This window comes from Octodon degus, unplaced genomic scaffold (genome assembly GCF_000260255.1).
Source record: "Octodon degus isolate 3935 unplaced genomic scaffold, OctDeg1.0 scaffold00158, whole genome shotgun sequence".
In the NCBI taxonomy this organism is placed as follows: domain Eukaryota; kingdom Metazoa; phylum Chordata; class Mammalia; order Rodentia; family Octodontidae; genus Octodon; species Octodon degus.
The window spans coordinates 4,786,446-4,807,806 of NW_004524734.1; the positions used below are offsets into that span (position 1 = coordinate 4,786,446).

General features: G+C 44.3%; 1 protein-coding gene across 12 annotated transcripts in view; it reads left to right on the forward strand.

Moving 5' to 3' along the window:
* The first annotated feature begins 6 nt into the window (after positions 1 to 6).
* Limch1 (LIM and calponin homology domains 1) overlaps positions 7 to 21,361 on the forward strand; it is a 359,165-nt gene continuing 337,810 nt past the window's right edge. For 11 of the 12 annotated variants that reach the window (XM_023702751.1, XM_023702753.1, XM_023702759.1 and 8 more), the window contains exon 1: positions 7 to 189. In XM_023702751.1, the coding sequence (XP_023558519.1) occupies positions 94 to 189 (96 nt within the window). In that variant the 5' untranslated portion in view covers positions 7 to 93. Of the gene's footprint in view, positions 190 to 1,802; positions 1,839 to 21,361 lie in introns of those variants that run through there. The other variant, XM_023702756.1, reaches the window with a different exon arrangement.

Below are 21,361 nucleotides of genomic sequence, written 5' to 3' on the forward strand. Positions count from 1 at the left end.
GCGGGAAGGGGCGGGCAGCGCGCTCCTGCGGCGGCCGCGGCGGCCGTGCTCATCCCGGCGGCCCAGCGCGCGAGCGGACGCGGGGCTTCGCAAATGGCTTGTCCTGCGCTCGGTCTGGAAGCTCTGCAGCCCCTGCAGCCGGAGCCGCCCCCCGAGCCCGCCTTCTCCGAGGCGCAGAAGTGGATCGAGGTAGGTGCGGGTGGCCGGCTGCGGCCTCTGCAGGGCGCCGCGAGCGACCTGCCGGTGCGCTGGGACCGCAGCACCCCCCACCCCCCGCCGCTCCGGGTCAGCAGCCAGGGCCTCGGGCGAGCTGTGATCCCCTGGCATTTTGGCTTGAGAGCTGGGGCCGGCGCGGATGAGGGACATTGCGGTGTGGCTATACGCTTGGGGTGGGAAGGGAGTCCCTGCTCCTGCATCCCTTCCGCGCGACCCGCAAATCTCAGTTTCTGCCGCGTCCGGGCACCACCAAGGCGAGCGCGGTGAGAGCTGAAGCGCTGCAACGGCGCGGGAGCCCAAGCCCGCGAGTCCTGCGGGCGCCTCTTTTAGGGGCTGTCCCACATTCTGCTCCTGGCCTTGCTCCCCGCGCTCAGAGCACAGCTGCCAGTGTCTCCGCCAAGGTGCAAACGCGCCGGAGCCTCTCGCTGTAGCCCGGCACCGGCTCAAGTGGGAGGCTGGCGAGGTGCTCGGGGTGGGGGGAGCCTGCAGGAGCCACCTGCGAGCGCACCGCCCTCACAGACGCGGCCCGGAGGCAAAGGGTGGGCTGCGAGGGGCAGGGTGCCTGGCCCGGTCACTTCCTAAATGCCGCGGTGGCAGGCCGGGGAAATCACCGGAGCTCTGGCTCGGGCCAGGAGGTGCTCTCTGATCCTGATTCACGATGACTATCTGCAGACGAGCTCGGCAGCCCTGCGCTGCTGAAATGCCCTGTTGTGGCGGTCAGGACGCTTGGAGGGTGTGAGAGGGAGGGGTAGCCCCTGTGACCCTTGCGAGGAGTCTCTGCTTAAAAGAGAGGCCTTTCTCGGGCTTGGTAGCAGGTGAATGTGGCCCTCGGCCTAATAGGTGAAGGGAGGAAGTGCTCTGCTGCGTCCTGACAGGATGGTGAAGCCTGTTAGTGCCGGGACTGTCACTAAGTGATCCGCTCCTACCTCGGGGCACCACAGATCTCGGATGCGGCCAGGGTAGGGCTGGGTGACTGAGCTGCGAGGTTACGGACTTGAACCTGAGCCCTGCAGAAACCGGGCTCGCCCAGTGCCCCAGTCCCAGGCCTGCGCCTTTGCGCGGTTAACCTGCTCCGTGCGAGGAAGTGCTCCTTAGTTTAGCACTACTGTTCCTATTTAAAAAAACAGTGAAAAAAAAAAAATCCGAAGAATAAATCCGAAGTTCTATTGCTGAAAGCCCCGGCTTGCTCACCACCAGAGGAGAAACCCGTGTTGCCTTTTTGTTTTTGATTCGTGTCCAGAAGGCTCAGAGAGTGACAGGTGCTGCGTGCCTAGGCTCCAGACTGCCTGGGAGGACTTGGCGCTTGCTCACCTAGGCAGAGCCCCGCGGTTGGGCTCGGTCAGGTTCTTGAACTTGAACATTTTCAGGAGAGATTTGGGATGTGGGAGGGGGCCAGCAGGGGTATAAGAGCAGAAACAGCTTCCGTGTTCCTGAGGGCCAGTGATTGGTCTCCGGGTTTCCTTAATGGTAAGCAGCCTGGACACACTCAGTTTTAAAAGGCGTACTGTGTTATGAATTACATACAGGACGGTGCACAGGTCCGAAGTGTGCACCTCCATGCGTTCTGGCACCAGTATTCTACTACAGCCCCTACCTAGGTTATGAGACAAAATGCCTCCCAGGTACGGTCTGCTTTCGAGTATTGCTGTATTCCAGGTTAAATAAGTTGCAGTACAGAACATCAGATTTTTATATCAGGCTTAAGAAAAAAAAGAAGAGGCTCCAGAGAAAGTAGGGTCCCTTTAGGCTCTAAAGAAAGTGCGGTATTATTCTTGTTTTTGTTTTTTTACCAGGAGTAGAACTCAGGGCCTTTTGCTTGCCAGGCAGGTGCTGTACCGCTGGGCTACATCCCAGCGCAATTTGGTATTACTCTTGATAATTTGCCATTTATACCAGCTGAAGAAGGTAGAAACCCCCAAGCACTAGCTTTTGTGGCTATAGGACCAGGCAGCATGTGTGCATTATTGAAGTAGGCCTATCTTCTTTCAATTTCGGAGTTTGATTTCATGGAAAGGAGAGCTTCCTCCGCCCTCCTCCAGGGTATGTAAAAAGGGTATTTGCTCCTGGAAAAAATAGAGACCTTTCCTTTATTCCCAAAGGTTCCTCTTGAAATGTAAATGTCTTGTCTGCAAACCCGAGAACCCAAGGGTAGTAACAGATGGTTTTGCACGCAGTTGCCCTATGAGCAAAGATTCCTTGGCTAATATAGCAATAGTGTAATACTTGGTGTGAGCCCAGTTCCTTAGGGATTCTTATCTGGAGACAATTGCATCTCCGTTTGGGGCCCCATTGTATTTGGCAACATCCTCATTGGTTAGGGCTTTGTTTTTCTCTTTTGTTCAGTTGTTGATTAAATTTCCCACAGGCTTTTTTTTTTTTTTTTTTTTGGTCAGGAATTTCATCCTTTCTGAAAAATGCTCCCTTGTGGTGTACAGCAGGTTAATAAACAAACTTTGCCACTTGTCTTTCTTCCTCAGTTCCTGGTTTCCTTGAGTCAGGGGTTGGCTTGAAAAATCTTCATTCTTCACAAAGACTCAAGGAAAAAGCTCTAGGACATAATTTCTTCATGAGGAATTTCTCAGCCTTGGCAGTTGTAGGAGTGTGTTACCAGCAGGAAATGTGGCCTGGGAACAGGCTCCAGCCTTGTCCTACCCCCTACTTCTGCCTTTGCTGGCAAAGGTGAAAGCTGTAGTGGCCACAGACCATGTGGGGACAGCTGAGTAATGCTTCCAGGGACTTTTTATAGCTGCAGGAGCAAGCCGCATGTCTTACTGTGGGTCTAGGGAGGCTACTATAGGGAACTTCAAATTTTAAGTATGATTGGCTGCTGTCAGACTGGGGCATGGCTAATTGCCTTCCACATTCCTTTGCTAGAAAGTTTTCCTAAGCAAGGGGCAGCTAAGTGTAGAATGGTGGCTAAGAAATCCATTTTTGGAACTTGGGGGGTCACAGGTTTGAGCCCTGGAGTCACCTTGTAGGTGGGTGCCATGGGACAAGCTGCTCTTCCTGTCCTCGTGGTTCCAACTGTTTTCTCTGAAACGTCTCTAGTTGTTAACAACACAAATAACGAACTGATATTGTTGAAAAGTCTGTAAACCAGGATATTGATAATAACTCACCTACCTTATAGGAGTGTTGTGTGGGTTTAGGATGTTAATCTATTTATCATGCTTGTATATTGGCTAGTACCTAGGAAGTACTATGCAAATGATGGTTAGTATTATCATCACAAATATTATTACAGCATTGCTATTGTTCTTACTCTCATTATTTCTGCCACTCTTATTGCTGCTGTTATGCTTCTTAATAACAGCTAAGCCGAACTTTGAAAGAAACACTTTAGAATCCTGTTTTCAGAGTATAAAATATAACTCAATTACCAACAGATTTCATTCTAATATTACTCATTCATTCATTTGATAGAGTCCAGGATCTGTGTAGTACTAAGTTATACCCCCAGCCTGTCTGTCTCCTATTAACTTTGGCTATTTGGACTAGAAGTAGATGCTACACGTTACTCTAATTTGTGCTTAAGTGATTTGGGGGCCAGGAGAAAAACTTTGATAATCTCTTCCTAAGATGATTCCACTAGCCCAGCATGGTTTAGGAAAGTTTCCTCCAGTAGTATGTTGGATATTGAAATTTAATATATAGTTTTCATTATTAGATCCCAAGCTCAGCACTCTCATGCCTTTCTTCTTGCAGACAATCCAATATTAAGTTATTATACAAATAGTGTTCAAATATTCATCTCAATTGCAGCAGTGTTTTGTTCACTGAAGATATGTCAAGTCCTGCTAGAAAACAAGAATAATTCCTCTGTAATTTTTCCTTCCGCTTTCCTCCCTTCTCTTCTGATTTACAGTTGTTTGTTAGTAGGTAGATGATTGTAACTTTCTTGGCTCCCCCCCACCTCTGTGTCTCCACCCATGACAATATTAATCAGTTCTAATCTGTAGTTCTTCTCTTCAGTGCCAAACCCTTTCTGGAGGAACAGATGTCCCTTCAGCTTGGTTTCAGTTGTGATTTGGAACAAGTTGCCAAGCCTTTAGGGAGGGGCTAGAGATTTCAACCCAACTCAGCTTCACTTCTCAATCTGAGAACTTTCTGGATGCCTTTCACTTTAATCATGTCATGCCCATGGGACTTAATGATAAAGACAGTCGCATTTATGACCTAATCTATATTGCGAAGAAGTGGGAAGTAGGTTTGGAAGAGTTCAGTTCATCATTGTGGTTCACTTCTGCAAACCCATGTAGAATTTTTTGGTTCAACTTAGGAACTGAATTAAAAGCACTGAGGGTAGCTTAGTTATTCAAGACAGAATGACATTGTACTACTTGGCAGTTGGGAAGCTTTATGAGTTGTCTTTGAGATAAACTAGCATTTGGTGGTCAGTAACACAGGGCACAATATATCAGTTGTATAGTCATTCATCATCCTAATTCTCCACCTCCACAGAGTGGAGACATGGATTTATTTATTTATTTATTTACTTATTTGTTTCGAGCCAAGGTCTCACTGTGTAGCCCATGCAGGCCTTGAATTTATGACCATCTTGCCTCAGCTGCCTTAATTCTGGGATAATAGGAAAGTGCCGCAACACCTACTTTACATCTCTTTAAAATCACAGCCAAGATTTAACTTTGCAAATAGTCCTCCGGCTCTGCTTTGGAGAGATGAAGAAGAGGAAGGAAAACTTCTGTGGGTGGATCAAGCAAGGAGTAGTAATCTGAATAGATGTGCGCATTGGAGAAAGCAGCCCCTTTCTCACAATGACATTGAAATAGCCTGGCTTGTTTGTATACAAGTGCTGCTATGACACAGTGCTGTCACATGCCGGGAAAACAGTGAAGTCCCACAGATTTGGGGAGAGAGGAAGCAGCCCTGGAGGTGGAGCCCTACTTCTTGCCCCAGCATCTCCCTGGAAACCAATTGCATCAAGCATGTCCTAAATGGGCGGACTGAGCACTGGCCATTCGGAAGGGCGGGCACGTTTTCCCAGCAGCTGGAACTCAGCCCTGCACTCACTGGTGGTTGACAATGGGGCCATGGTGCTGACATCTGGCCTTGCTGGATTCTGGGTGGCAGTCAGTGCAAGGTGGGACGAGGCATCTCTAGGAGTATGAAACTTGGCCCAGCAGCTTCTCTGTGCTTGAGGCTGTTCTGAAACCTAGAAGTGCCATGGATAGGGGATAACATGGTAATGATAATAATGGTAATGGCGCTGCTGCTGAGTACTCCTGTGTATCAGCGTTGGGTGCAGTCTGCACACACATTAATCCTCACAAAGCAAGCACTATTATCATCCCCCATTTGCAGATGGAGGATTAAGGCTCTGAGAGATGAAGTATCTTGCCCAAGGTTACAAGTAAATGTTAGAGAAAAATTTACAGCTGAGGAAATCGGGGCTTCTAGGAGTTTTAGTCAGTAAGTCTTCATTAGTGTCAGGATTTGAACCGAGCCTGCCTGACTCCACAGCCACTGTTATCTATCTGATCCCTTATATTTCCTCTTACACTGAAGATTTCATGGGGACTAAGAACTGAGCTTGTTTTAAGACAATGCAGAGGTCTCCTGTGCCCCGCACCTCCAGCTGTGGCGCAGGATGTGGATTCAGAGATGGGGGCTTCCTGGACCCGCCCACACCCCATGGATTTGTCTTTCAGTAGAGCAGCCCAGAGCCTTCTCACATGCACATCCTGCCAAAGCGTATTCTAGGAGGGAAGTCTCAGGCTCCACGGGAGACTCTGGCCCCTCTCCTTTGCTTGCTGCTTTTAGGCTTAACACTTAAAAATGTTCTCAAAAAACCCCCCCAAAACCCAAAAACATACACAAAAAACCCCCAGGATATTGGAAAGACTTCTGCCTGAACATGAGAGGTTATATCTCTCTTTGCAAGGAGAATGATGTCATGTGATTCAGGTCTGGACTGAGAAAATTCTATGTTGGCACTTTTGAAAACAACACTTCTAAAGAGCTGATCTCATGCAACTAACCCTGGTGGCTTAGCCATCGGGTCCCAGGGGATTATTGTTGGCATGAGGGAAGAAACAAGGTGACTTGGTCATATTGCATCCACCTAAGGAGTAACTTGCCTGATGCTATTTCCCCTTAATTTTATGCTGCTTGCCAAACTGTATCCTTGTATCTTTGGCGATCATTTAAGAAGAAGCATTGGTTGGACTTGGAGAGCTGTGTTTCTGCTGCCCTTCAGTGAGCTTGCAGTGGTTGCTGTACCCCACAACTCCGGGTAGCCGCTCAGCCTCGTGGTCAGTTTTAGAAGCAAGGATGTCATCTATCTATCTATCTATCTATCTATCTATCTATCTATCTATCTATCTACCTACCTACCTATCTGCCTATCTGCCTATCTGCCTATCTGCCTATCTGCCTATCTATCTATCTACCTATCTACCTACCTGTGTGTCTATTCCTACATAGCCCCTAGTAGGGCATTAGGAGGGTGAGACTATACCAGTACTTGCTTTTTTTTTTTTTTGTACAGGGTCTCACTACACAGCTCTGACTTGTAGTGATTCTCCTTTTTCAGCCTTCCCAGTGCTGGGATTACAGGCATGCACCACCACACCCAGTCTTGGTGGCTGGCTCATCGTGCCTGGGGGTGGGGCCAGCCCAGCATGTGGTCAGGAGTTGAACCTGCTCCCTGCACTTGTGTAAGCAGGTGCTTAGTCTGCTGAGCTGTCTCGCCAGCCCTGCATTTGCTTTTTGAGTAAAGGCCAAGGGCAGAAGGACCTGTGTGTCTTTTTTTTTTTTAATTTATAGGATCCAAACTTAAAAAAAAAAAACCCTGTAGCCTAACTTTTTCTTTTTAATTGAATGGGTTCACCAGGTGAGTCTATACCAAATGACAAAATGAAGTTGTATTTGTTGCTATTTTTCCTCCCCTAAGAAACATTTCTAACAAATGATGTCTCGAACACTTATTTTAATTGAGTATTTTATTTTAATTGAAGTTGAATGACAGTGCAGTCAAATAGTTTAAAATGTGAAAACAGTCACTTGGCATGCAAATTTGCTTCATTTTAAGTGGTAGTTCAAATAGGGTGTTTTTTTTTTTTTTTTTTTTTTTTGGTGGAACTAGGGGTTAAACTCAGGCTCTTGCACTTGCCAGGCAAGTGCTTATTCTACTTTTTTTTTTTGTATTTTAGGGAAAGGTCTACAGGGTGTTCAGGGTCTCACTACTAGATCAGACTCGTAGTGATTGCCTGTTTACAGCCCCCCAAGAGCTGGAATTACAGGTGCATGCCACCACACCCAGTCTCAATTTCCATCTCAGCACACCCCTGGGGTGGGGCACACTCTGGGGACCAGGGAATCAAACCCCTGGTCCCTGTGCCTGCTTGCAGGCACTTTAATCCACTGAGCTATTTGGCTAGTCCTTAAAATAAGTGTTAATGTGTGAAAGTATATGAAAGATTCGTTTCCTGAAAATGTTTAGTGAACCCTAACATTATGTCAGGCATAGTGCTAGGAATCAGTTAGATGATGAATAAAATAGACATAGTTCCTGCCCTTGTGAAATGTAAAATGTAGTGCAAAAGAGAGAGATTAAATAATCCCTGCACAATTGTAAGGTAGGGTATATATTTACAAGGACAAGGAATGAGGAGAACGGGGGGTCCTAAATGAAAAGTGCCCCAAGAGATAAGAATTCTTAGTGAAAGTAATAGGTAAGCCAGGGCCATTTCAGGATTGTAAGGAGAATTGGATTGATGCTCACTTGTTGAGAAAAGGGCTGGAGTGTGCGTGCAGTGCATGCTTTCACTGTGACTACACTTTGGAAAGGTCAAGCAGAGATGCTCTAAAAGCTGCCAGGTATGATGAAGGTATGTGCCTGGGGTGGGAGGAGAGGGGGTCAGAAATTCTTGACTGTTCTTGCAGGCCACTCAGAGAAGTTTCCATAACAATCCCCTGGGCCATTGACATCCAGGACACGAGTGAAGGGCTCTCCTAGGAGAAATGGCACAGAACTCTGAGATTATCTTTGAGCCTGGATTCTGGAGTTAAAATTCTTGAGCAAAGTGGAGACTTTAGAGGCTGCACTGCCTCTCCTGTGATGTAGCAGGGACTACCGGAGAGCTGCACATTGGTGGTGGGTGAGCAGAGTGATTTCTCGAGCTTTTTGGTCCTCTGGTTTGCAAATGTGCCCTAAAGTTCTCCATAGTAGGGGGATATTTATCTATCTATCTATCTATCTATCTATCTATCTATCTATCTATCATCTATCTATCTATCATCTATCTATCTATCTATCATCTATCTATCTATCTATCTATCTATCTATCTATCTATCTATCTATGTTAACAGCATTGGGAATCTTGCTTGAACCCAGGGAGCTCTGAGCTGTATATCCAGCCCATTTTAACTCATGCCAAGGATTGCAAAGGTTTGAATTTTTGCATGAAATTTAAATGTTACCTAGAAAAGTTCAAGGAACAAGAATTTGAAGAGAAAAATTTTATTATATGCCATTGTTGTGGGTGTTCCAAAAAACGAAACACTAGGGATTAGTTAAGGGTGAAAGTCCCCAGATTGGTCCCATCCCGAGTAGCTGGGATAACTCATGTGTGTTGGTATGCCTGACTGAATAGGGATTTTCATGAACTAGTAATGTAAGGTACCCTGGAGAGCCCCCTAGATAGCCAACTCTCTTCATGATCTAATCTGCTGCCAGAGTCACCATCATGTTCGTCATCTTTCCAGGAAACAAACAGAGACATGGAAAATGAAGCCCACAGCCTTCCCTAGTAAGATGCTTTCTGAAAGGTTCTTCCATTCTGCTGTACAGCATGTCAGTAGCAGCTGCTCCGGCTTGCAGAGGAGCTCCTGCACAGGGCTTTCTCGTGGGCAGCAGTGAAGTGCACATCAGGACTGTTGAGGTGGGGCCACCCTGAAGGCCTCTGCCTCACTTTGCAGGACCAGACCCTTTCAAAGCAGGGCTTACATCTGATGACTGCCTGGATAACATGCTCCTCACTTCCTCTAAGTCCATTTTCCTTCTCTCCTCTGGTTCCCCTGACCCCGAGCATTCAGCTCTCTTAGAAAAGTTGTCATATTTCACATAATGGATGTTTCATTAGATGACGTCTGGTTCTTTTGATAAGCTCAGAGCTCCTGTGGCCAAGAACAGGGTCTTGGTCATTGTCCTGGGTCCTCCTCATTTTTCACAGTCTGTCCCTCACCAGGGCCCCTGGCTATACTGCCCACAGCCAGAGGATTGGTCCGTTAGTGTGTGCCCAGCTACGATCCCTGATTGGCACTCAGTCTCTGCTGTGGCAGAGAAAATAGACACTGTTGCAGCCCTGACAGGAGGCAAAGTGTTTTGTTTTTAAAGAGTGATTAAAAAAAGCAGTTCACCCAATAGTTGCCTGGAGACAGGCAGTGATTGGACACTCGGAAAGTGATTCCACTGTTGGCCCTTTGGTAGGTGGTATCAGCTGAAGGAATTATTTAAGGATCCACACCCCGAACTCCCCCACCCCTGGCTAGGGGTGGGGCTCATTGAACTTGGAGTTCCAATCCTGTAGTCAGGGGAGCAAAACATCTTTCTTTAAAAATAAACCTTCACTTGGCATTCTGTCCTGGGACTCTCACCTTCTCTTTCTTATCTCATAGCAGTCATTGCTCTTTGGCTCACTTGTTGTAAAAGGCTGGTTTAGTCCCAGTTGTTAGTTGGAGAGAAAACTTAGTATATTTCCAATTACAGAGAATCTATACAAAAGAATGTTTATTAGAGTGGTTACTTGTGGGAGTTGCTATCATGTCAGTATTATTTGTTTATTTTAAATTTTTGTATTTTTTGTGGTGTAGGGCATCGAACCTAGGGTATTGGCTGTAGGTAGGTATTTTTATTTTATTTTATTTTTTTGGCTCTTAGAACTCTTTATTGATGGAGTCTGATATTTTGTTCTTAGTCCCTCTAAGTTTCATGTATAATTATCTTTATATTTTGATAATTTATGAAAACCAGATTAATACCTTATTTTGCTGTCAGTGATTTTAAATAATGTAAGTATAGTTTGGCAAACATTTTTGGTTATACCTTGTGAGAAAACAGTGTATTTTTAAAGAAAAAGAAAACCTACAAAAACTAACAACCAGTAGCTGATATCAGGAACCAACCATGACTGTGATCATTAGCTGTTATGACCCAGTGAGTGGAAGCATCGAGAAAGTATCCCCTTGGCCTTTGTTATGGAAAGTGAAAAAATTACCTATGGAGCTAAATGTCACCACAGATGTGCTTACTGCCTATTTCCGAAGGGACCTTGAAGACGTCATAAATAGGAGGGAGGGGTTGGTGACGAGTGGAAGCCTGATTCATTCTTGCTGGCAGAGTTGATGGAATGTGATAACGTAGTGTGGTGGGGTGCCAGAGTCAATAATAATGGTAACAGTAATAGCCAGCGCGGTTGTGGGACCCTTCTCAGATGTCGGGTTGGTGGGGGTGCCCGAGTGAAAGGCCCGGGCAGTGCGCAGCACCTGGCTCCGCCTGCCACGTAAGGTGCTTTTCAAGTAAGCATTCTTCTGTGAGTATTTTACAGGTGGGAAAATGGAAGCATTAAATGCTAACTGATCTGCCCGATTCCCTGCAGCTAGTAGGCATCAGAACTGAGGTTTGAACGGAGACAATCTGGTTCCAGAGCGTGGCTTGGTGACTGTCATGCTATGCTGTGTTCTATACTCCTTAGTTGCTTTGTGTGTGTCTTCATCGGGGGAGATAAATTTCCAGAGTTACTCTTCAGAATCCTTTAAAAGTAAAAACTTGGGAGAAACCCTGACCTCAGCTAAGCACTGATCAAGCTGCTGACCCGCCCCTCCCCCTCCCCATCTAGGATGCTGTTTACCCAGCACCTTCTGGGCACCCAGCTGCTGGTTGCTAAGAGACTCTTCCACCTATCCGGCTCTTCACACATTCTCTGCAACGGGAGGCCTTTTAAAAAGATAAATATTGTGTGAGAGTAGTTCGGACTCTAACGAAAAGCTGTGAAGGGAGCAGAATAACCTGGAGCCAGTGGTGGGGCTATCTTCACTCTTGTTTTTCCTTCACACCCCCTTGCACCAATTACTTTCCACTGGGCTGGGCCCTGACACTCCTCTGGGTCTAGATAGCCCTGGGCAGCGAAACCTAGACCTAAAGTGATGATTAGCAAATGGAAGAATAGCAGATTTCATATTGTGCCTGCTAGCACTGTTAGGTTCTGTGCAGGCTGACTTAATAAAGGGCCTGGCTGCCACCTGCTGCTACCCAGCAGAGCAGTGGTGAGTCCTCTGCAGGACAATCTGGATGCTTTTGCTGGAAGAATGGAAAGTGGGAGGAGGCCACCAGTGTTCACTAACATTTTAATTAAAATGCAACGATAGGGGAAAGGCGAACATAGAAAGGAAATAATTTAGAAACTCAGAACTGCGGCTAATTCTTGGAAGGAAGGTAGGATTGTAATTGGGGAGTGGTTAAAAAAAAAGGCACTGTTGGTTTACTTTATTAACAGTTGTACAAAGTTAGAATAATGTCACTTTTAGAGCTATCGTTGACTGTCACACAGCACCTGACTGGTTCTACAAGGTATAGAAATATGATTAAATGAACCAAATTGATTTTTCATATGTTGATGAAAGAAAAGATCCATCCAGGGAAGCTCAACTTTTTTTTCTTCCCAGTATCTATGGAATTCATTTATACTGAATTGTAAAGTAACAACATTTAAAAAATGTTAGAGTGGCTTGATAAAATATTAACAATTTTTTTTTACAACAGGTGAGCAGAAGAACTCCACTGTAGTTTGTGAGCTTTTATCTACCTTGTCATTGAAAACTGAGGAATCACCGTTAACACCTTTTAGGTGTGTGAATCCGAGAAGTCAGGAAGGCCTGTTTGTGAATTGGTAGTGAGGCTGTTTAATTTTAAAAATAAGAATAACTGAAGGGGCTGGGGAGCTAGCTCAGTGGCCTAAGCGCCTGCCTAGTAAGCACCAAGACCCTGTTTAATCCCTGGTACCCGCCCCCCCCCCCAAAATGTGAGAAATAAAAAGGATCCAATGGCAGAGACTGGTTGCTTCCTCCCTGAATTTTATGTTCCCAGGTAGGTGTACAGTTTTTGAAGCCAGAAGCCTAGGAATAGCAAAATCACACAGATCCAGAGAAGGCGCGGCTCTGTGCTTAGCACTCCGCAGGCATTTGGGCCCTTCTAAAAGTGGACGCGGCGGCTGTCGCCCACTGATCCTCTGTGTTGAGTGACCCAGATTGGCACAGCGCAGCTGGGTCCTGACAGAAGGAGTCCAGGGAAGGGGAGGTAAAAATAAAAACTGGCTGGACAGCTTAGGTGGAGACGGGATATTTGAAAGCTCACTGGTTACTTTGCTGGGCTTTGGTCAGAATTTTACTTTTTTTTTTGGAAGGGTATGAGGACAGGACTAGAATGATTGCTTTCTAGGATTCTGGGATTTGGCGAAATGGTTTCGTCTGGCACACCAAAATAAAGCCAAGTGTGCATTTTTAAAGAAATATGGACAAAATATGTTTTGAAATTAGAACATTGTACTCTTGACATAAGTTTTAAAAATTTATCCCATTATTTAACATTTAAGTCTTTAATAAACTTTTCCCAAAAGGCATCTCTTTTACAGTACTGCCCTCTGAATAAAGAACTCTCTCTCACATTTTTGATTAATAGAACAAAATGAGCTTTTCTTTATAGTTTTAAAAATAGTTATCTTTGTTATGTAAAAGAAAAGAATGAGTAATAGTATTTAGCCACATGATTTCAAGTTAGCTACTGAAATGAATTTTTCAGTCCTTGTCATTTTTGGGGGAGCCATTTATATATTTTTGAAGTATTTATTTGCTAATAGTTGAAGCTCTGACATTGTTTATTAGAGTTTTGAGATATAATTTTTTTGGCATTGGACCAGAAGGTTTTTTTTTCAGTGTAAAAGCAGATTCAATGTCATGCTTTCCTCATTTACTGATAGCTTTGAACTATATGAGATTTTTTTCCTGTGGCTTTTAACATAATTATCTCTCTGTAATCTGTAGACTGAAGAGTAAATCCCCACATAGCCTTTGCTTGGCAATAGCAATTAAAAAGAATGTTAAATATTTATATTTAAAATATATGGGAAATGTGGGTTTAGCTTATTTAGTAGATAAATATACTTAAAATATCTTAAGGAAAACATTTCTAGAAAATACTTTTTCTACAATGTTTGTATACCATGCTAATTTGTAATAAGACTTTTTCTGAATATTTTCTCCAAGTTTATTATTTATGAAGAGATTGCTAATGGCTATGGTTTTTTGAGAGGGAGGGTGATCAGAATATTCCAGAATTAAATAGTGGTGATGGTTGTGTAGTATTGAGTGAAACACTGAAGAAATTTAAATTATATACATTAAGAGAGAGAGAATTTAATGGCATGTAAACTAATCTATGAAGGGCTTTAATGTTCTAGGCACTGTTTCCATATCTCAAGATATGTAAAAAAATGCAATTAAGATTTCTTGGCATGTGTTGGATAGTTTTTAATGCAATGATGTGCTGTAACAAGCCCTCTCGAGTCTCAGTGGCAGGTGCCAGAGGCGCATTCTATTTGAAGGGTCAGCTGCAGTGGTTCCACTCAAGCTGCATCTGGGAAGCGCTTGGCTCCAGGCTGCACTGGGTTCTTTCTGCTTCTCATATCTCTCTTTTCCTTGCACTGCAGGCAGCTTGGGAGATTTGTTCTCTTTAGGGCAGAGGAAGGACAGGTGCGCCAGAGCTCAGCCAAAGCCAGGCAGCAAGCAGAGTTAAATTCTCCACTTGCATCGCATCTACTCACATTCCACTGTCAAAATAAGTGGTGTGGCCAAATCTAGTCAGCGGCCCAGGGGAGAATGCTCACAGGGGTGGGGAAGGGAAGGGATACTTCGGAGTAGCCTGGCGTATGAACGAGTGCTAGCAAGCAGTCTGTGTAGGGTTACTTGAGGCCACAAAAGAAGGTATGAATATGCTCCCTAGGGAGGGATGGGAATCTTCACTGCATGGGTGTTAGGTTCCTTGAGTGTAGTCTTGAAAAATGAGCAAGTATTGTCAGTTGGGCAGGGAGGGTCAAGGGAGGAGAAGAGAGGACGAGGGCAGGAGAAAGACCTGCATGTTGGGGGCCTCAGCATGAGAGCACGGGTGAGTGTGGATGCCCATGGGGAAGGGATGCTGGGTCACATAAGCGAAGGTCCTGTGTTCCCTGCCTGAGGGATTAGTACTGGACTAAACGCTGGGAGGGAGAATTCACTAAAAAAGGACAAATACATACATAAATAAAATAAAGCTGTTGTGCTCTGGAGTCAGCCTGAGTTCAAAATCTGGTTCTACAATTTACTGACACCATGACCAAGGAGAAGTTACATTTTTAAAACAAATGTATTTAGTCCAGGTCTACAGGGTCTCACTGCACAGACTGGACTTGTAGTGAGCCTCCTGTTTTTCAGCCACCCAAGCGCTGAGATTACAGGCGTGCACCACCGTGCCCAGTCTCATTCACCATCTCAGCATGCCCCAGGAGTGGGACTGGCACGGCACGCTGGGGATCAAAGCCCTGGACCCAGCCTCTGCCTAAGCAGGTGCTTTAATCGGCTGAGCTATCTGGCCAGCCCCTAAGGAGAAATTACATTTTGTGTCTTACTCGTTCATCTATAGAAGGGTGAGTGGATGTTCAGCACCCACTTTGTGAATTCTAGTGCTGGAGATAAAATCCAGGACTTTGTACCAGGACCTTGGTAGGGAAGAGCTATACTGCTGAGTTACACCCTCAGTACAACTAAATACGTGAATACGCATCCGATTCTTGTAATAGCGCTAGGCATACATGAAGTGCTGCATAGATACTAACTGCTATTAGAGTTATTTAATAAGGATTGGATCTTATGTGTAAGTAAGGAGTTAACTTAGCAGCAAGCAAGGGACAACTTACTTTGTGCTTTGGGAGTGGGACCTTGGAGGTGGTGTTGAAAGTGACTGTAGTGAGCAGATCTGAAGCAGGGAGCCAGTGGGCCATTATGGTGATTGGCAAGAGAGGTGAGGGTAAGATCAGTGGGGAAAAATGTATAAGAATGATGAGATTTGGTGACTGGATCATTGCAGGCAGTGAGAGAAATGGAGAAATTGACAGTGACCCCAAATCTCTGGCTTGGCCAATGTGATTTCCTGAATAAGGAGCACAGAGAGTAATGTAAGGAGAAAGATTGAGTGTGCTGCTGGTGGGCATATGAGATACCAGGAGGGGTTAAGAAGCAGAGTCCATGGCTAGGAGGCCAGCTCAGCATGCATGGCTTCCGATTGCTGTAGCAGTCACAGTAGTTTAAGGCATGGTAGGAGGTACAAATGCCAAGCAAGACATAGGTTAGCTCATAGGGCTGGACATACAGGAAGGGAGCCTGCAGCACATAGCAGGAGGCACATAGAATCGCACTAGGATTAGCTTTGTTCTTCATTTAAGAAGGGAGAAACTTGTTCCTTTTAGAAGGATTTAAGAAAGAAGTAGAGATGGTGATACTGATTATCAAACAGAGAGGAGTGATGGATAAAACAAATTCCTGAGATGTACAGAAAAGGAAGGAGAAAAGGTAGAAACAGTAGACGAGACATTGAATGTTTGTCTAGAAAATTTAAGTCTTGTGATGGTTCATTAGTTATTTATTGCTGCATAATTACTGCAAATAAAGCAGCTTAAAACAACTAATTAGTACAGATCGAGTACCTTGCTTTTCTCATAGCTGAGCCAAAATACCTGACACCCAAAGTTAAAGGGGGAAAGATTTATTTGGTTCACAGTTTGAGCAGGTTTCAGTTCATGGCTGGCTTGCTCCAAGCAGGGTGCACATGGCAGGGGACATCTCAGAGGAGAAGCAGTTCATGGTGGGCAGAAGGCAGCAGGCAGCAGGCAGCTGGTGACAAGCAGCCATATTAGCCCTCTCTCTGTCCCTTACATTTTACCCAGGATACCAGCCCTTAGGCTTGGTAAGGCAGCCTTAATCATAGCATCACACCATGAATGAGTTGCAGTATCACAGGCTGGATCCCAGCAGCACACAACTTAGATCCAGTCACCTGTGGAAAGCTCCATCGCTGACCGCAGGAGCCTCTGGAAGGACTTCTAGATACAAGCCTTAACTCTGAGTATCATTTATTCTAAGTACTCCTGACTGTAAATGTTAGAAATTTTGAAATTTTTAAACTTTGGGATATTCACATATATTCTGGGATATCTTAAGGATGGGAAGGAATTCTAAACACGGAATTTATGTATGTTTCATATACAACTGAAGGCAATATTATACAGTATTTTTAGTGGGCCTACCTTTTGCTTATGACATGAAGCATACAGCTGACCTAGGTTTAGGATTTTCTGCATGTGGTGTCTGGTTGGTGCTCAAAACTTTTAAAGCTCGAGTGCCGATAAGATAGCTCAGTGGACTAAGCACCTGCTTAGGCAAGTACAGGAACTGGGATATGGTCCCCAGTACCACATGCCACACCGGCCCCACCCCTGGCTGTGCTGAGCCAGCCACCAGGACTGGGCATGGTGGCTGACGCCTGTAATCCCAGCACTGGGGAGGCTGAAAACAGGATGACCACTACGAGTCTGAGCTGCCGTGGTGAGACCCTATACCAAATACGTTAAAAGTAAAATAAAATAAATTAAAGTTGGAAGCATTTTGGATTTCAGATTGTTGGATTGGGGTGTCCAACCTATATTTTATAGATTAGGAGTCAGAAAGTTGGGGTTGACTAGCTAGATGGTTCCAGTGCAGGTCTTCCTAGAGGTTGCAAATAGGACTCTGGCTGGGACCACAGCATCTGAGGCCTGGCACTGGGCCTGAGGACCCACTTCTAAGATGCACACTCAGGTTGCTGTCGGCAGGCGGTCTTAGCTGCCAGCTGTTGGCAGGAGCACTTAATTCCTTGGCACTGAGGTTTCTCCACAGGGCCGCCTGTGTTCCTTATAACATGGCAGCTGGCTTTCCCAAAGTGTGTGACTTCAGACAGCCTTTAATGCCTGCCTCAGGCTTCACATGCCTCAATAACTGACATATTTACTTCCTTAGAAAGAAGTTATTAACTACAGTCTGTCCTCAAGAGGGGAAGATTTAGGATTCCACTTTTAAAAGGAAGAGTGTCAAAGAATTTGTGGTCATATTTTAAAACCACTATAATTGGCTATAAAATCAGCATGCAATTTTATTATTTTTATTTTCTTTTTTTATATTTTACTGAGAAAGAAATAGCAATGAGACAGTTTCAAAACAGATTAGTGAGACAGTTTTAAAACAGATTAGTAGGACAGTTACAATAATGAATACATTGCATATTTATGTCTTCGTAGTAGTTACTCATAATATAAGATATACACATGATATTTTGTCTAAACAGTATTAGTTCAAAATTTTTTCTCATTGAACTAAGAGAAAGTAGCTGTATCTATGCTATTTTGTTTATACATATGTATATTTTATTTTTCCACTACAAAATGGTCCTTCTTTTATGTCCCGCTTTTTTGTTTATTTTTGTATGAGATGGGTATTCCATTTCCATTCAAATATTGTAAGTACATGAATTCTGTAAAGTAATCCAATATAGTCCAGTAGTCCATAGTAGTAGTGGGTTATCTGCAGGACTGGCAGTGTAAGAAGTTGTTGACTTTAGCCTTTTACAGCTCAGCATATTAGTATGGCTTTACTTTTTATACCTCATTTTTATACTTTTCTGCTGGATGGTTAAGACCAAGATAAAGCAAGAAATGTAACTTTTGTATCTGCCTAGGTCAGTTAAATCCCCACAAGATTTACCCTGAAACCCTGTACTGCAGTTTGTAGATCTTTTGTCAGTGTCAGCCATGTGGACGAGTTACGGCCATTGTTTGACCAATTTTATCATGCAATTTTAAATGCATCTGCTCCTTTATTATGCTTTATGCAATATGAAATATTTGAATATATGCTCATTTGTTGCAATCTGGTCTTTTAGAATTAATGGTGAGCATAAGGTGTCCTCTCTGGATAGACTTTCCAAAGTGGACTAATTGCTTAATTATAAAACCATAAACAACAGCAACAGCATACAACAGAGGGATAAAGGCACCTTCATCCTGGAATCCTGCCTGATACGTGTCATCACCAATAATGTGCAACATTTATACCTAAACCCATGTTGCTGAAATTTTTGCTTAGTTCTTGAAACACTTTTTCAAATAGCATCTTACAGAGATTTGAGCTTTTCTCATTTTACTCTTAATTAGGTATGCGGTAGTCGTTACTGCCTCCCTGTTGGTGGAGAGCTCCAGCTCAGCAGTTCTTGGTGGTGCCTGCACATTAGGATCGCCGGGGAGCTTTTGATTAAAATGATCTGGATGAGGGCCTGGGCATTGTTGCTTCATAAAAGTTTCCCCCAAGTGATTCCCATGTGCAGTGAGGGTGGGGAGCTCAGCAGATGACAAAACAAGTGAGCAAGTTGCACAGGGTGATATTGGCAGATGTAAGAATTAAGCTCATTGCAATTATTATTTCTGTGGGGTGTGTAAAGGGATGTGCATCCAGGGAATCCAGCTGTATTTTTTTGCCAACAACATCATTCCTAGATTATATGATGGAACAAAATAATCACTACTTCATGGTGGGTTTAATGAGAAATATGAATGTCTCAGTTACTCTTCTTTCTTTGCTGGGACAAAATACCCAATGCCTGAAACGAAAGATGGAAAGGTTTATTTACTCAACAGTCAGTGGAGGTTTCAGTCCATACTTGGCTGGCTCCATGGCCGCGTGGCACATGGCAGAGGGCAGCTGTTCATGGCGGCAGCAAAGAGCAAGAGAGCAAAGGGAGTGGCAGCAGCTCAGGCAGCCAGCTAGCCTCACACTCATAATCCCAGCATTGGATCAAGAATCAGTCACAAACTCCAAAAGCCAGCCCATGACTGGCCAACACCCATGACAGCATGAGGGTGGAGGGGGGACAACTGGACACAAAGCATAGCAATGAAATTATAGATGCCCAAGCAAATTTGACAGCATTTTTTTAAACAAGGGGAATCATGAGTGACTGGTTATTCTGACCGAAGAAATGGAGTCTTTTTCTTCACCTAGAATCTGGAAAGGACTTGTGACTTGCTTTGGCCAATAAAATGTAGCAGAAGTGATAATGTGCCATTTCCAGGTTAGGCTGTCAGGTGCCCTAGATAATCCTTTTTTTTTTTTTTTTTTGCTTTTTTTTTTTGCCCCTGTGCTACCACTATCCCAAGAGACCCCAGACAACCTTCTGGAGGATGACACCAGGGACAGAGCCAAGTTACGCCAAGTGGTAGCTGTTCTAGATCAGCTAAGAGCTGGCCAACACCTGTAGCACAGTTTCTCAACAGCAATGCTATTGATATTAGGGGAGGGATAGCTCTTTGGTTGTTGGGGGATATTCATTTTAGGATGTATAGCAACATCCTTCCTCTACCCACTAGATTTCAGTAGCATTGTCCCTCTTCCATTTGTGACAGAAAAAAATGTCTTTAGGCATTTTCAGATGTCTCCTGTGGGGAAAATCTGCCCTGGATTATGAATGCTACTGGTTATGTAGCATGTTGTGGATTAGATTGCTAAATTGGTGAGTGAGGGCCGGTGAGATGGCTCAGTGGAATAAGCGCTTCCCTGGCAAGTGCAAGGGTCTGAGTTCAATCCCTGGTTTCACACACACACACACAAAATAAATAAAATAAAATAAAATTGGTGAGTGAATCAGAAATGTGGAAATGGGAGGTGGAAGCGGACAGTAGTGAGTAGTGTGTGTGGTGGGAGCCCAATGAGGGGACTCACAGGCAGATCTGCAGTGAGTGTGAAGTACAGACAAGGCTGAACAGCTAAGCGGGGGCTGTATCTATGGAGACTGGGTGCTTTGGTGTATACAGGGTGGGCGTGGTATAGTGCACTGGCAGAGATGTTGCTTATTTGATTTATAGCAGAGGAAACAGGGTTATCAGTTTATGCTTTAGGCAATAGTAGGGAGAGGGAATGAGAGGCAGGACAGTTTTTCAGAAGGTTGATTGATTTGGGCAGAAGCCTTGGATTAAGACAGTGACCGTAGGTTTGAAAAGAAGGTGATGGCTACCAGGCACATTTGGGCATCAGACTGATGGGACTGAATAACCTGTGCATGGCTGCCTTTATGCATTTGGTTCTCCCCTGTGTGACATGTCCATTCCACAGTGGGTCTCTGTTCTACTTTCCACGCTCACCTTGGCATCAGGGAAGTCTTCCATATCTCATTAAGGTAGAATTTAATGATATTGCTCTTCCCATTGTGTTTTTCATAGAACTATGTTGGTATATAATCAATGACTTTTCCACTCTATTTTAACTGTCATTTACAAGTGTATCTGTTCTATATTGCCAGTTGATAGTTCACTTATTAAACATCTGCTCTTTGGCTTGGTGGTAGGTGCTTGGGATATATCTATGCGCTAGAGAGACCTATGGTCCCTTCTTTCTGGATGATTTTGTCTAGTGGGGAATAATGCTGGTGAACAGGTAATTACTGATCTTCTCTTAGGGAGAAAGGAAAGAAGGGTATAGGAATGTACTGAGTAAACAATCCGGAACGGAGGAGGCCATGACCATCTACTGGAGGAAAGAAATGGCAAAAATGTAGGGCATAGAATTGAAGTGCTAAAGTCAGGGAACTGTGCTTCTTGTGGTCCTAGATGAGGAAAGCCAGTGCATTTAAAGAAAAGAAGAAAACTCAGCATAACTTGATCATGCAGGATTTTGTAAACTATGAGCAGAGCTATGTTGGGAAAAATTAGCCAGATTTTCACTTCAGTCTACAATTTAGGACCACCTTCTGGAGCCATTAATACAGATACCTCAGCCCTACTCCAAGCTCTTTGAACCACTATGACCAGAACATGTGGTTCAGATGTGTTTATGTATATGTGAAGTTGGTCCTTTTTATCTGAGATTCTGTAACTGTGGATCTAGTCAACTCCAGATTTAAAATATTTGGGGACTATGTGCCTGTACTGAACATGTACAGAATTTTTCCTCAATGATACAGTATAAAAACAATGTACATAGCATTTATGCATACATGTATTAGTTTTTGGGGAATGC